At 40.8% G+C, this 15,267-nt stretch overlaps 1 protein-coding gene across 1 annotated transcript; it reads right to left on the reverse strand.

Annotated features, from left to right (window-relative positions):
• Positions 1 to 3,326: 3,326 nt before the first annotated feature.
• On the reverse strand, positions 3,327 to 15,062 carry ATP6AP2 (ATPase H+ transporting accessory protein 2). The gene is made up of 9 exons (XM_056516042.1): positions 14,919 to 15,062; positions 12,196 to 12,326; positions 9,886 to 10,008; positions 8,468 to 8,563; positions 8,143 to 8,280; positions 7,800 to 7,853; positions 6,339 to 6,488; positions 5,192 to 5,308; positions 3,327 to 4,386 (listed from the first exon to the last, which is right to left on the reverse strand). Exons 1-9 carry the CDS (start codon positions 14,995 to 14,997, stop codon positions 4,192 to 4,194), a joined length of 1,083 nt encoding a protein of 360 aa, XP_056372017.1. The 5' UTR covers positions 14,998 to 15,062; the 3' UTR covers positions 3,327 to 4,191.
• Positions 15,063 to 15,267: the final 205 nt, after the last annotated feature.

The following is a 15,267-nucleotide window of genomic DNA, read 5'->3' on the forward strand; positions in this document are numbered from 1 at the left end:
TGAACTATGTATTTTTGTTGATGTTAGGTGACATCAGCAATACTAAATTTGATTGCCAGTGTCCTTTAGTGTGAATCCATCCTTCAGCAACAGAGGAATTTCTTTAAGCTCTGAAGGCACACTGGCAAGGCAAGTCCCTGTTTAGGGATGGGATTGATATTCTAGGTGCTGTCCTCAACCCTTGCAGAGTACAGATGCAGTACATGTCTTTCTAACCTATTCTAGAAAATAATTCCTGAGAGTTGTTACAGAGATCCAGGAGAATCTCTACACTTCCAGAGCACAGGTTTCCATGCATTCCTGGTTTTAGACAGCCCCATCTCCTGCCTGCCACACACAGACACCATCTGTAGCAGCTGCTTTTCCAGCAGTTCAGGCAGGAGAGGGCACAGGAGCACTATTTGATGTTTGGTTTTGTGCCACCCATCAGTTTCTGCTCTTTTTATTTGAGAGGAATGTGGCCACCTGGGCTTTCTGTCCCCTGTCCCTCATCCTGGACAGGCAGGACACATTCACAACTCTGGGCAGAAGCACCAGGGTGGTGATTTCACACCATGGGCTCTAGGAGCCTTTTACAGATCAGTTCATCCACAGCAATGCTCTGCACTACTGGCACAAGAGGACAGGAAATAAACTTCTGAGTTCCCCATTTTTTTCAAGTTTCTTTTGTTCTTACAGGTTTGAAATCTGATAGTTCCACTTCTGTCTTCCTTGATCTGGCTCCTTTTCTGTCCTGCAATACTCACATGGAAAGGTTCTCCCAGCTTCTACAAAGATGAAAATTCCTAAGAACATGGTTCAGGGCCTGCAGAGGGGAAAATAAATGCAGGAGAGTACCAAACCCTCACTTGAGGAAAAAAAAAAAAAAAAAAAGTATATATTTTTTAGAGAACATTTCTGCCTTTTTAGCTCAAAGCACCCATTTCACCATAGCCAAAAATTGTGTCAGTATAGGATTCAGAATGTCATTGTTTTGGAGGGTTTTGTTTTGTTTTGAGAGATGCTTTTCTCCTTACCTAGACTCTGGCAGTGTGCTTCTTAGATCCAAGAAGGGTGACCTATAAATCTCAGCAATCACTTGCCAGGTTGCTCAACATTTGCATTTCAATGTCGTTTCTTCATTTCCACTTCCTTTTTTTAGATGTAACATTTACACATTTCAGATCTGCTTTAGGCCTCCCTTGCCTGTGTGTGACTACAGCTGCAAGAACTCTGAGTTACCATTCCTGCCACAGAGAAGCTGATGCAGGCAAAGGCTGATTGCACCTCCCTCTGCCAGTTTAGACTCTGGGGCCTTATCTAGAAAAAGCAGCATACTGACTCTTCAAAGAACCCTTTATTTTATGGCTTATTTTCTCTTTTTAACCTAAGTATCAAAAGCAGCACTCAGTCTTCAATTCTGACTCAGGATTCTCTCCTTCTCCAGAGATTTCAGCACTTCTTGAGAATAGCTCAGGTCCACCCCAAGCCAAATAGTAGCCAAAATAAGACCAAGGTCTGAAGAAGCCCCAATCAAATACACATTACCCTTTGTGCCAGAGGCCAAGCTCCCCAAAGAAAACCTCTCTTTGGTGATCAGATCACTACTCCTGCAGCAGTTACATCCTAAATCCCACTGACAGCACTCTGTCAGTGTCCCAGCCTGGTGAAAGCTGCTTGCTGCCAAATATTGCAGAACAACCCTCCTGCCCTTCTCACTTTGGGCACACAGGATCCCAATACCAGCTGTTACTTTCCTTGCATCCCCTTCCAGCCTTGGCTTCTCCCTTGTCTTCCTTCACAGAACTTCACTGGACAGTTTCGCTGCTTTTCTCATTGCTCTGTGCACAAAATCTATGATTTCTGCCATATCACATACATCTTACTGCAATTTATATTCTTGGGGTGATTTAAATTTTAAAGAGAAGAGTCAAGAGCAGGTCTGGTAGTGTTGATGGCACCTCCATTCTAATTAACTTAATTCTAAGTATGAAAAGGCTATTCCTGGCTCAGTGATCAGAATTGTAATTGCCTCTTTGATTAGCAGTAATGGACCAATATTGGTGTATAATAAAGTGTGTCTGGCTTTCCTAAAACTGAAGTACAGGGGATCTGGAGTTGTTCAAAATGCAGCCTGTGCTGCACAAAGCATTTGGTATTTAAGACACAGCACACATGACAGTGCTCAAAAGCACCTTTAATACCAGCTGGAGACCTGCAGCCATGAGAAGGAACAAATGTGGTACTAACAGGAGAACTGGGAATTGCAATTCACCCTTCAAAGTAGTCTAAGACCAGCTTTAAAAAGTAAAATTAGAGTTTCCACCAGCAGCTGGGAGAGAGCTGACAGGAGACCACCTCAGTGGCAAGTCCTGCATTTAAAAAAATTCCACACTGCCAACTTCACACTGACTAAAATACAACTGCTAAATACTTACCATTAATTACACAGTCCCTTTAAATAACCAGCTCCTGTAAAACTCTGTACCAGTATCTGAAGTGGACTGCTAATCTAAACCTCTGAACCCACTGTTTGAGATGATAGAATTGTTATTTAGATACTGCACTGGGAATATCTAGATACTGTACTAGCAATAAATCTAATTATAATCATTGACATAATCACTGTGTCCTACTTCTCACACCTGGCTGAGAGCCTTCCCTCGACTACTCTGTCATGGTGTTACAGAATGTTCAATAATTACATTCCTGTCAGAGAAGCTGCCAGTGCAATTCTTCCTTTCCAGCTACTGGTATCAATCATCCAGATTAACTTTAAATGTCATTAAAAGTAATTTCAAGTGATTGCAACATATACTGAACTGTATTTCTTGGACTCAGGCAAACCTGCAATTTGCTCATTTCAATCTAAATCACGGTCCACAATCTCAAAGACAGGAACAACTTCAATGCCCCCAACTCAGACATTCCCAGTAAATGAGACTAATTCAGTGAGAACATCTTTTCTGGAAGTAGAACAATTATCTCCTAACAGCAGAGAAAGTTTAGCACATTAGAGGGCAAAATGGTAAAAAAAGTAGTTTCCATTCACGCTGCTGTAAGTAGGGAAGATCTCCTTTTATCACAAGAATAAATGAGTTTCTAAGGAGGTAGTTCTAAAAAAGACCCTAGCCAGAGATAAACCACTTGTTTTAACTACACTCACTCTTTGGTTCAGGAAAATCCACACAAGATAATCTTTCTTCTGAATAACATTTTAAACTGCTGCAGGCTTAGGACCACTGTCACACATCAGATGCTGCCATACCTGCCCTGGTCAGCTGAACAAATCCTAAACAGAAGTAGCCACATCTACAAAGCCACAAGGAATAAATGCACTCCAGAACAACTGTTCTTTGTTTTATTGAATGGTTGAAGCAGGACTATAATCCTTATACTATAATAAGTGTTGGTCCACTCTTATCACCAAAAGATAAAGATTTTTTTAATAATAATAACATCAACACAAGTGGAAGGGACATGAAGCATCAGGAACTTTCAACTGTACATGACATTAGACCATGACCAGACTGGTGCTACTTCAGGATTTACAGACTGCACTGCACAGACCAGCCACACCAGTGTTATTCACCTCCCAACCATTAAAGGTCTGGGGTGATGCTTCTGTACAGCTCACCTCTGAGCCATCAACATGAGATCAAAATGCCGTTTGTGCTACTGGAGTCCTAGGCTGATTCTGTATTTAGTATTTTACTGAAGAATATTTACTTTCCTCTCTGAAGTTACATATAACCATTATAAATATTTACACCAAACATTTACAGCTTCATAATACAGGTTCATAATATACAACACAACAATTTAGCTATAATTTTTGATCTTCCAATGTAAAAGTTTCAAACATGTTGCTACCATAATTTCAGTTTATCTGGTTTGCACAGGCACAGGCAGTACAGGGCATTTCAAAAAAATCATGTTACAAGATAAAAAAAATGTAATGATGTCACTTTAATAGCAATTACCCCAAGGAGTGTTGTTTTGTTTTTTTTAAACAAGCAGATTTCAACTTCTAAATCCCATCTGGTGCTACTACTAACATTTAAAATAGTCTTGAAAGGGGGAAAAAGTACTTAGAAATAAATGCACCTTTAAAAAACTTCCACAATTAACCATGTCAGAACATTTGTTTTCCACTTAGGCTAAAGGAGACCTTGCTCTCCATCATCTTCCTGTGCTGAAACACGGTGCAGTTCAATCCATTCTTATCTTCTGATTTGTCATCCTATAAATAATGCTGTCATAGCCAGGATCCATGTTCCAGAGGTTGTAGGAGATAACTATCACAGCTAAAGCAAGACCTATCATCATCCACAGAACAATGTTGAAGATTACAGAGTAGTCGTAGTTATATGGATAGGCAAGGTTATATGGATTTTCTTTTTTACTCTGCAAAAAAGAAAATATTTATTACTTTAAAAAGAGCACACCAAACATCTTAACTCCATCCAAAGTCTGAGCAACCTAAATAAGAGATGCACTTTCGTCTAGACAAATCTGATGCAAGGGCACAGAAAGCAAAAAAGTGATTATGTGAGTGGCATCAGTGGAATCCAAAAGAAGGTGACAGGAAAATGAAATCCAAAGTCCTGAACCTGGGGCAGAGCAACCCAGGTGACAGCACAGGCTGGGGACTGAGCAGCTGGGAAGCAGCAAAGAGGGACTGGAGGTCCTGGCAGACAGAGGGAATAGGAGCCAGCAGTGCCTCTGGAATGACACAAGACAACTGCATCCAGGACTGTGTCTGGAGTCCAGCCAAAGAAAACATGTTTTCCCACAGCTGGGAGGCAGCACTTGCATGCACTGGGGAGACAACACAGAAAGGCAAATCCTAACAAGGCATAAGGGAAAAAGTTTTCATCATGGAAGTGGTTAATACTTTGGAGCAAGAGAGGCTGTGGGACTTCTAGGGATGGACTTTTCAAGAACTCTGCTCGACAAGAACCTGAGCAACTTGATCCAGCTCCTAAATTAGTTCTGGTTTGAGCAGTAGGTTGGATTGGATGACCTCCAGAGTCCTCCTCAAGTGAAGTTAGTGATCGACAAAGTGAAGAATCAAGACAAGTAAGTAAGCTGCACCCACATCTACAGCATAGCCAATATTTTAGTCCTTAAAAAAAGTTAGACTCAGGTGAACCAATACACTTTGGATCACTTTCAATAAATGAGATGAAAAAAAATGTGACTCTACTACCTGTGAAGCCTGGAGAATGGAGCGAGTCTTCCTTGAGAGGGGAGAGTTAAACTCCTTCACAGCCACCACTTCTACTACTGCATTCCCACCATACAGATTAAACATCTCATCTGCAAACTGGAAAAGAAAAGGTGGTTTAATTAAAAGCCTAGACTGTAGCCAGGAATTAAGCAGAGTTTTGTTAGCAGGACGTCAAAAGATGTCAGCTTCAGGAATAATTATGGAAAGCAATAGAAGTTTGTTCTATTTTAGAATTTCACTAAGTGTCAACCTTCCCCTGGTTCACAAGGTCTTTTTCAAACCCCCAATCATGCTCAGCGGACTGTGGCTCATGCCTACTTTCTGGGCTGAAACTTACTCTTCTTCTATCCCTTTTACAAAAGGTCAACTCACTTCCTAATTATGTGTCTGTGAGTTCCAACAAAATATTTAGGTTCTCTAACTCCCACTGGGAAATTATGAACCTGATATTTTAATCTGGTCCAAATGCTAATATGTCTACTATTTAAATACATTTGCTTAAGGTCAAAGAGGCCAAAGAGCAATGCTTAAAGACAACAAGTATTTGGCCTAAAAAATTAATGGTTTTGAATTTTTTTCATCACACTTTGGAAACTCTCAAAAGTGACTCATCGTAATAAAAATTTAACTAATGATTACGTAAGATCTGCTGAAGAATTCCTTTCTTGAGCACACTGATGGATGAACAGCAGTTATTTTAAACTCGTAGAAATTTACATCTACATAGCTTTGTGGGCAAAGGTAAACTAACCACTGCACCTTGGGATAAAGATATTTCCACATTTCCAAGAGCCTCTTTTTATGAGACATTCTGGTTCTTTCAAATGCAAGGTGTTTGTTTAAGAAAAACAAACATATCAAGTAATGTTGATATAAGGTTTCAATACACCCCTACTCGTTTATTCAAAATATCTAAACACATTGTAGAATCATGCCAACACTTTCCAGAGAGGCAAATTGTAACATTCAATTTATAATTAAACAACAGCATTTTAAAAACCAAACAACAAAAACAAGCATGAGGCAAGCCAGCACTAATGAAGTTATATCTCACCACTTTGTAGTCAAAATAAAAATTATTTTCTTAGTATTACCATGAATTTTGTTCATTAAGTAGACAGTATACCTTTTGCAAAGAGTCTACAAGAATCTGAGAAGCATCCTTGAATTGCTGAGAGTCCTCCCCATATCGTTTTCCAACCTCTTCCAAACCAGACAGTTCCAGGGAATAAAGGTCTGGAGAGTGATCTTTGGCTAAGTGCTTGTGTCGAGACAGCTTTGGCACAACATTGAGGACAAAAAGAAGTTAATTCATACACAGGTTATTTTAAAAACATGTTGCACAAAATCAAGTTACTTGGATTAATCCAGCCTCACTTTTTATAGTCATATTCCACAATTAGGAAATGGAATTCTTGCCAACTTAACTAGAAGACGCCCATAATTGTTTTTTTAATTCTACAGAAGAAAGCAGATGATCATTATGTAGCATCTGTTTCTAACATGAGGTTAGATACACGTAATAGAGAGCTGTGCTAAAAAGAAATAAAATTCTTATTGACATCAGAATCCTTGTTCTTTAACTACCATGAAAATAAAACTCAGGGACAACAAAAACCACATAACTACAAGACTTAGATACTATAATTTTCTTGTTTTAAGCTGGCCTGGCAAAGCTCAGTAGGTTGCAACTTCTACCTTGTGTTATCCATGCACAAAAGTAATTTATTTGATATAATCCAATAGTCAGAAAATCCAACCAATACAATCCAAATTATCCCAAAAATTCTTGCATTTCTGCAGGTGAGAAGAGGTAGCACTGATATTTGTCTGCACAAGACAACAGTCTCTGAAAATAAGGAATTTAATCCCATCTTCCCAACTACTTAAACTGCAGCAATTATAGCCTGCAAAACAAAACCAAGTTGTTCTACCTCATTTTCTCAGGAGCCCCATTTCTCTCCACTAGCCCTTTACCCAATGTGAATTTTTGTGTTTTTCCACTACTCTTTCTTTCACTTCAGTAGTTAAGGGCTGCAGCTTAAAGGACACACAGAAAAATAACCAAACCAAAATGTAACAAAAATACTACACACCACTGACTCACTAAAACAACTCTAAACCACAGCAACAAGACAGCAGCTTCTCAGTAAAAAGACCCTCAGAATGAAAAGCTCACCCCTCCATTAGAGCATTTCTACCACCATCACTACTCATGGCACAAAAGTCACTCCAGTCTTTTCACATTAAGTGGTATTTTGAAGTAAAATGCAGGTCAGGGCAAAGAACATGCTCTTACCTACCATTATACTTCTCCAATTAGACACCAAAGAAAGTATTGAATATTTCAGAATTCCCCTTGTTCTGACCAAACACAACACAAACCAATGATGATTAAGGTTCCCATTCACAATTGCAGTAATGGGGCTGACACAAATAGAATGCATTATTTAAACTGATGGAACCAGCTGATGACACACTAGAACACGTATTGCTGGTTGCCAAGTATCCTGGCTGTGGCTTCTCTATCTTTAAAGATCTCTGAAGTTTGTGAGAAGACAGGGGAAAATGTATCAAAACACCTTACCAGGCTTGCAATATCATGTAGGACTTGAAGTTCTGACAGAAAAAGCAAGTCAACCTGAGGGAAGAGGCAGAGACAGGTATTTCCTTTGACGAAACCCAAACACCTCGTTTTGTTGCAAGTATTTTGTAACAGTCAGAACAGGCTAGAAGAAAATAACTCTTTCAATAAAGTTACTTAGAAAGAAAAATGTTTGAACTCAGTTAATTCAGTTAGAAAAAAATCAGGAGTGGGCTCTTAGGCAAAGAAAGAGGGAAGAAAATGTGGAACAGGAGAAAAGCACAACCTAACTAGGAATATTAGGAAAAAAACCCCACAGAAGTTCCCACTGATGAATGTGCTTTACCTCGTTGTTCCTGCTGAGGGAGTTGAGAGGGAGGGAGCTGAGGATGGAGCTGTCCTGGAACAGGCGGTTCCGCAGCTGGCGCAGGGTGACAGAGAGATCCTCAAACACAGCGTTGGCCTTGCCCACCATGTATACCCTCTGCAGGAACAGCCACTGGTTACTGATAGCACAGCCTCTGCTCACTTTCTCCAGTCACTGACAACAATCATGCTGGCATTCTCCCATCCAGAATTTAATGGTATCAGCTGGGTTTGCTCCAGCCACACAAGTGGAAAGAGGTTTCACTATCTGGGACGTGTGAAACCAGGAGTGAAGCAATACTCACTTCCTCACTGGGGGCCAGCTGCAACACCACGGGTGTCTCCTCAGAGAAAAGAGTATGGATGGCATTTGCAACATTGTCCAGACTGAAAGGAACAGCCTGGAAGACAAAGTCTAGTCAGATTTTTTGGTTAAACAGTACTGATCTTAACTAAAAAAGAAAAGCAAAGGGTATGCACATTTCCAAAGTGATAATAAGTAAAAGGTTCCTATGTGCAAAGCAAAGCATCACCTGTCTATCTATGAACAGACATTTTTATTTATGTGGCAGACACAATATATTCTTAAGAACTCCAAGGGACCATGACTGTGAATTAAAAGGATTATTTAGGCTTAGAGTATAGCCTTGTTTATCAGTAAAACAAGACCAACAAATTTAGAAGCAATGCAAAAGGTAAACAACTTTACTGCAAATGGAAAGTTATGAACCACAAAAAACTGATGGGTGAAAATATACCAGCAGAAAGACTAACTGCTGAAACAAAACCAGACATATAAAAAAACCTACTAAAAATAGAAGAAATGCTAGCATGGTGTAGTGCCATTACTGTCAAGCTAATAGAACGGTTAGTTTTTTTAAAAACTTACTTGAGGGTTTTATTAAAAAAAGATGCAGAATGGCACATTTCCATTCACTGCTTAAAGTGTCCTATGACAGAAAAGGCAGTGGCACAGATTTAAATCCAGGAAATTTTAACTTAAGAACAAAGTTTTTTACTCCAAGGGTGGTAAAATACTGGCACAGATTGCCCAGAGGTCACGGAGTCTCCATTTGTGGAGCTGCTCATATCCTGTCTGAACATAGTGCTGGTCAGCCTGCTCTGGCTGATCCTGCTTGATCAGGGCATCCAGAGTTCCCTTCCAACCTAAAGGATTCTCTGTTGCTGTAACAAGCCTGAGAAGCCTTAGCAAAGACAGACAGTGATAGGTAAATGTAATGTGTGTTGATTTCTTCCTGATACAATATAATGGAATGGTGTCTCTAAGTGCTGTATTTCACAGTCAAGTACTTGAGGAAAACTCAAAAGACCACTTAGAGGGCAATACAGTACATCAAAAAATCAACTCCATATAAAATGATATCACACACTCAGCTGAAGCAAAACACTTAACAATTCTGATTTTTAAAGAATTGGATTGGTATAAACATTAATATTAGCTGTCTTCCAAGGAAAACATGCTTTGGTCAAACAAAGCATGTTGAACTGAACTCAACACAGGAAGCCCTGGGGGATCTCAAGGGCCTCCTACCTTGTACAGAATCCTGACTAGACTATTGCTCCAACAGTTTAGGGGCCATGCAAACTTCAAGTGAAGTAGGAAATAAGTGAACACCGGGGACTACAGTAGAGAATCATGTACTTGTCATTAGACCATAGAAGTCCCAGGAACCATGTGAAAGTTCCAAATGTGGATACTCACATTCTCAATGGGGTAAGAAAACCCTTTCACAGGCAACTTGTCCACGCCCTTCACTGTCACCAGCACAGTGGCTTGTGGCCTGTGAAACAGATCGCCCACGCCCAGACCAGGCCAGGGGAGGTCCTAGTACAAAAGAGCAAAAAAAAGTTGTATTTCACAAGCAAAGAGAAGAGTGCTTCTCACTATTAAAGCAAAATAACTTATTATCTTGTTAATGCCTCTGTGCAGGATAGCCTATTGGAAATTTCATAGGAAAGTAAGTTAATACTACACTGCTTTCATCCTCAGTAATGCCAGTCAACCATGAAGGAACTGTTAGTTTAAAAGATGCCAGTAATTTCATAGCAAAGTCTATACTAAGAAAACATTATATATAATGGATACATAAGGAGTTATTTCCCATAATCAAATTATAAATACTTTAGTCTGTATTTAGTAAGTGAAGGCTGAACTTAAAAAACACACTAACATCTTGATATTTTCAGTACAAGACAGAAACAGGGTGGAAAGGAAGGGGAAGAGAAGGATGTGTCAATCACAACAACAGGCAACTAAACTTAAATGTACAAATTTGCACAGAAATATAAAAATATTTCTTAGTAGCTTACTACAATTACAAATCAGTAAGAGCACAGTGGAGGCCACCTGACTGGTTTATTCAGGCACAAAACACAAATTCATCTGTCTGGAATAAAGGCAAACAGATGTGTAATTTGTGTAAATTGACATAACTGTCTTTTTTTTTTTTTTGAAACCCAATTTAATTGCATTTTAGATTTATGATTTGTATCACCTCACAGAAACAAAGGAAAAACCCTTTAAAGCATCATCAGGGACAAAAATGGGGTTTGTCTTCCTTTAACAAAGGAAGAATATTAAATGACTCTCTCTGTGAATTCCCAATGTAATGCACAAAGAATTCCAAATTCTCTACAGTGGCCTTGCTGCATGGGTCAGTTTATGTTCTAGACTTCAGCTTTTATGTGAGCTGCAAAACAAGTGTCTGGGCCCTGCAGAACTCTCCTTACCAGGGCTGGAAGCTGCCCACACAGTGATCTGTGCCTCAGGGACAGCTTTCAGGAACTCTCAGTTCCAGGCTGAACTGAATAATTATTCAAACACTTCCTTCCCTGCCTGCTTCTAGGATTGGAATTAATAGTAACAGAGAGCTATTTCTAAAGGATGCTACAGACCCATCACAACAAATGAATCCCAAGCTGTGGCAAAGGCACAGAGTGAGCACTGGAATACTTTCTTCCATCATAACCATGACATATCTCTGGATGACGAGGATGCCAAATAGACACAATAGGCCAAACTCCACTGTTTTTCTGGGTGTCTTTATATGAACACACACAATACCATTCAATATATGGTTTTTTCTGCTAAAATAATCAACATTTACTCCTTAGTCACACTATTCACACAAGTTTGTTACTAGTTTGATAAAAAAAAAAAAAAAAGCAGAATTAATTGACAGCAAGGCGTTTTCATATTCCAAAACACAGGCTAAGCAGCCTTGCATTCAAATCAGCTTTACCAGACCTCTTCTCTAGATGATATCTGTCCTCACCAGCACTGTGAATGCCTCAGCCTGCAGATTTCAGTATCTGGCTGCACAGACACTGCCAGATATCTGGCTATTACACTTTGATCTACTGCTTCAACAGCCACTCATCCCTGCTGAAACCCAGCAAAAAAATTCAGTAGGCAAGGTGGAATCAACTCAAGGGCTCCTGCTCACACACCCCACTTTAAACATTGCTAAAGTTGTACTCAAGTACTTAATGTGGAGAAACACTACCACAAATCATGTTTCCAAGGTTTTGGATTATTTCCTAAGTAACCAACATCCTTGTTCTAACTCTGCTCAGCAGACAGGCTTGCTGACCTGACAAAAAGCCTGCCTTGCCAAGCCATTTCTCAATATTCAGATTACTCAGGAGCAGAGCCCTACTGAGAGTTTGTGTGCAAGAAGTGACAATGGTTCCACAGATTGTCAGTTTGTGTCCATGGATGGAGGGGATACAGCACACAGCTGGGTCTCAGAGAAACTGAGGAACAGCACTGGAAAGCCTCTGCAGGCTTCCTTCTACAGCTGGTGACTCAGATTAGCCAGATAGCACAGCCTCTGGCTGCTCATATGACCCACACAGCTCTATCTTGGGAACCACCTCTGTCAAGTCATTCATTCCTCAAGACAAACAGGGCAGTATTTTATATATTCCAGCACATGACAGGAAGATCTGCATCTTGAGTGAGCAGGTCTGTAGCTTTAGAGGCCTTTCACAACCAAGACCTGGAACATACTTCTTCAACAGAAAAGCCCATGGTCAGTGCAGCAACATCTGGGATCCGCTCGCCCGGAATGGGCCAATTTCCATCTCGGAAAACAACCGACTGAGGTGATCGTAGGATACTGAATTCACCACCACACACACCTAAAAACAGACACAAAAAGCTGTCAGAGCTCATGCAATCTTTGCATAACAAGGAAAGGCCATATTTGAGCTTTCCTTCCTTCTTCCTCCCTCCCTCCCATGCTTATCATGTTTATGGAAAGCCAGGAATGAGAGCTGATCATTTTGGAATACAAAATAAGGTTTTTATACAGCAATAACTAAGAATGAACAGATCCATATTAACAAAAGCAGGACAATTATTCAAACAACAGCACAGCTCTGTGTAACAAGCTACAAGTAAATCTTAGTAAAGTTAACTCTCAGTGGAGCCAGGCTGACTCCAAAATCCTGTAAAGCTCACAAAGCACCAATATAGCTCTGTTTGCTTCCAGGACTGTTTGGCACAACACCTCTGCTCATGCAGACAACAGCCAGAGCCAGGAAGTCCAGTGGAATCTGTCAGTGCTGGCTTAAACCAGGCACTGCCAGGACAGCCCAGCTCCTGCAGAACAGCTCTGGCGTCCCTGCTCTGCCTCCTCCATCTCATGACACCAGGAGATGTTTGTCATACTTGCCTTACTTACAGCACAGGACCTGAGCTGATTGTGTGGAGCCACAATCTGCAACACTGGATTTTCACTCATCTGGGATGCCCCTTCACTCTCTTCCCCATTACCTTGAATAGCAAAGTTAACTAAAAGCATATTTCTAAACTGTTTTATAATTATAGAAACGTACTGCATAATAAAGTTAGAAAGGACTCCACAGAAGTAAGAGAAGGGCTTATTTCAACCTGACTTCCTATCTTGAAGTCACAGCTGCAATACTGTGTACACCAAAATTTATCTAAATAAATTTTAAAACTTATTTGGTGTATATACCCAGTAATATGCACTATGAAAAGTTTCAGGCATATATTCCCAATGATTTCTAGGTTGTCACTAGAAAACTGATTTGATACAAGAAAATCAAGTAATAGAGTAATAACTATTTGCAGGCTTGTATGTTCAAGTTCTAATTATACAATTAATCTGACTGCATACCTCAAAATTACATTAATAATGTAACTGTCTAAAGAAAATATAAGTATTTATTCCTATGATCACTGAAAATTGGTTACCAATCCAAGCAGTAATATACAGTAGTTTTCCAGGGCATCTACAAATCTAAAGGTTATTTACAAAAACAATGCATTAGTAAACTGATTTATTGTGCAGCTAAAAACTTCCCTAATATTAATTTAACTAATGTGACCTTGAAGATGCTGTTCCAAAGCCTGGCTCATGATCATGTATATAACTGTTGACAGTAAATCTGAGTTATGTTATGATAAACACACCAAAGGACAAAGTTCTGAGACATAGGCTGGGGAAGGGGGCAAACGGAAGGAAAGAGGCCAAACCAAGTGATATTCATGCAGTAGATTCAAGAATTTATTTAAATTGATGTATTCCTTGGGTGGCCTGATACCAATTTTAATGGTGGATCAACCCACATTCCCAGACCAACTTCTTTAAGTAAGAACTTCCAAAATGGCTACAAACACATAGGATTTCACATGCTGCTCTCCACAAGGCTGTTACACAGTCACATTATTTGGGACAAACTGGCTTACATAGGAGAGGATTGCTTAGGTGGATAAAATCAGAGTATTAACCCTTCCCAACTGAATTTCCCTCATTAGACTTGTTCAAGATTACAACGATTAACACTAAATTTGAAGCTGGGAACATCAGCAGATTTCCTCTAATTGCCTAAGGAAAAGTTAATGTAATTCCTGCCCTGCCAAAGTTGTACCTCAGGTTCTCAAAATCCTCTGTGAACCTGGTGAGCTAAGAAACATTGAATGAGTAATATTTAAAGGGCCTAGAAGAACCATCACAAGCCTGACTCACAGATGGTAACAGAAAGGCTACAGCGACCACAGAAACAGCTCAGCAAAATGTGAAAATTTTTACAAAATAACAATATTATGTGTGTCTATCACAGAATCAGAGCTGGAAGAGACCTCTAAGACCATCAAGTCCAACCATCAACCCAGCACTGCCACTGTAATCCCAAAATTACTAAACCAGATCACCCAGCGGCAGATCGAAACCCTTCTTAAACACCTTAGGGGTGGTGACTCCATCACCTCCCTGGGTAACCTATTCTCAGCTTATAGAATTAGATTTTAATATAATCTGTGTACAGTATAAATTAATCCAATAAAGTAACATATTACATATAAATATACATATGCATTGTAAAAATATACAATATATTACCTAAAATTAATAATTTTGCGATGTAATGACAAGAATAATTTTATATAACGAATTTGCACAATAAAATGATAGAAACTTTTAATTTAATATAAACCAGCACTTGGATTGAAAGGGACAGGATAAAAGGGTTCCAGCACCGTCTCTGGAGGTGGATGGGAGGAGGGGCAGGGAGCTGCAGCACAGTGACAGCCCCCGCTCCCACCCCTGGCTCCTGAACCCGGCACCCACAGACACAGACAGCCCCCCGCACCTTCCCCCTTCCTCAGCACTGCGGCCCAGCCCCTTTCCCGCAACCTCCCCCTGCAGCGCCAGGCGGCCCTCCCGCTCCCCTCCCGGCTCCCCCGGCCCTTTCCCGCTCACCCACCGGCGACACAGGCCGCTGCCAGCATTGCCGCCAGCCCCAGGGCCCGGCCGGCCCCGCCGCACCGCCCCATGGCCGCCATCAGCCGCCGGCCGCCGCGCCGCGGACACACACAGCGAGCGCCCCGCCCGCCGCCTGACGGACATTGGCAGCAGCCAATAGACGAGCGGTATTCAGGACGGGTGGGAGGGACTCGGCGGAGTTGACCAATCGCCAGGTCAGCGCCGTCCCTGTCACAGGGCTGAGCAGTCAGCTGTCCCGCCGGGGGCGGAGTCTGTATTTGAGTGGCATTCCATCTTGACCAATCAAATCGCGAGAGGGGCTCTGCACCATTTTCCACCCCGCTCTGTAA

The sequence above is a fragment of the Oenanthe melanoleuca genome, unplaced genomic scaffold, assembly GCF_029582105.1.
Source record: "Oenanthe melanoleuca isolate GR-GAL-2019-014 unplaced genomic scaffold, OMel1.0 S227, whole genome shotgun sequence".
Classification (NCBI taxonomy): Eukaryota; Metazoa; Chordata; class Aves; order Passeriformes; family Muscicapidae; genus Oenanthe; species Oenanthe melanoleuca.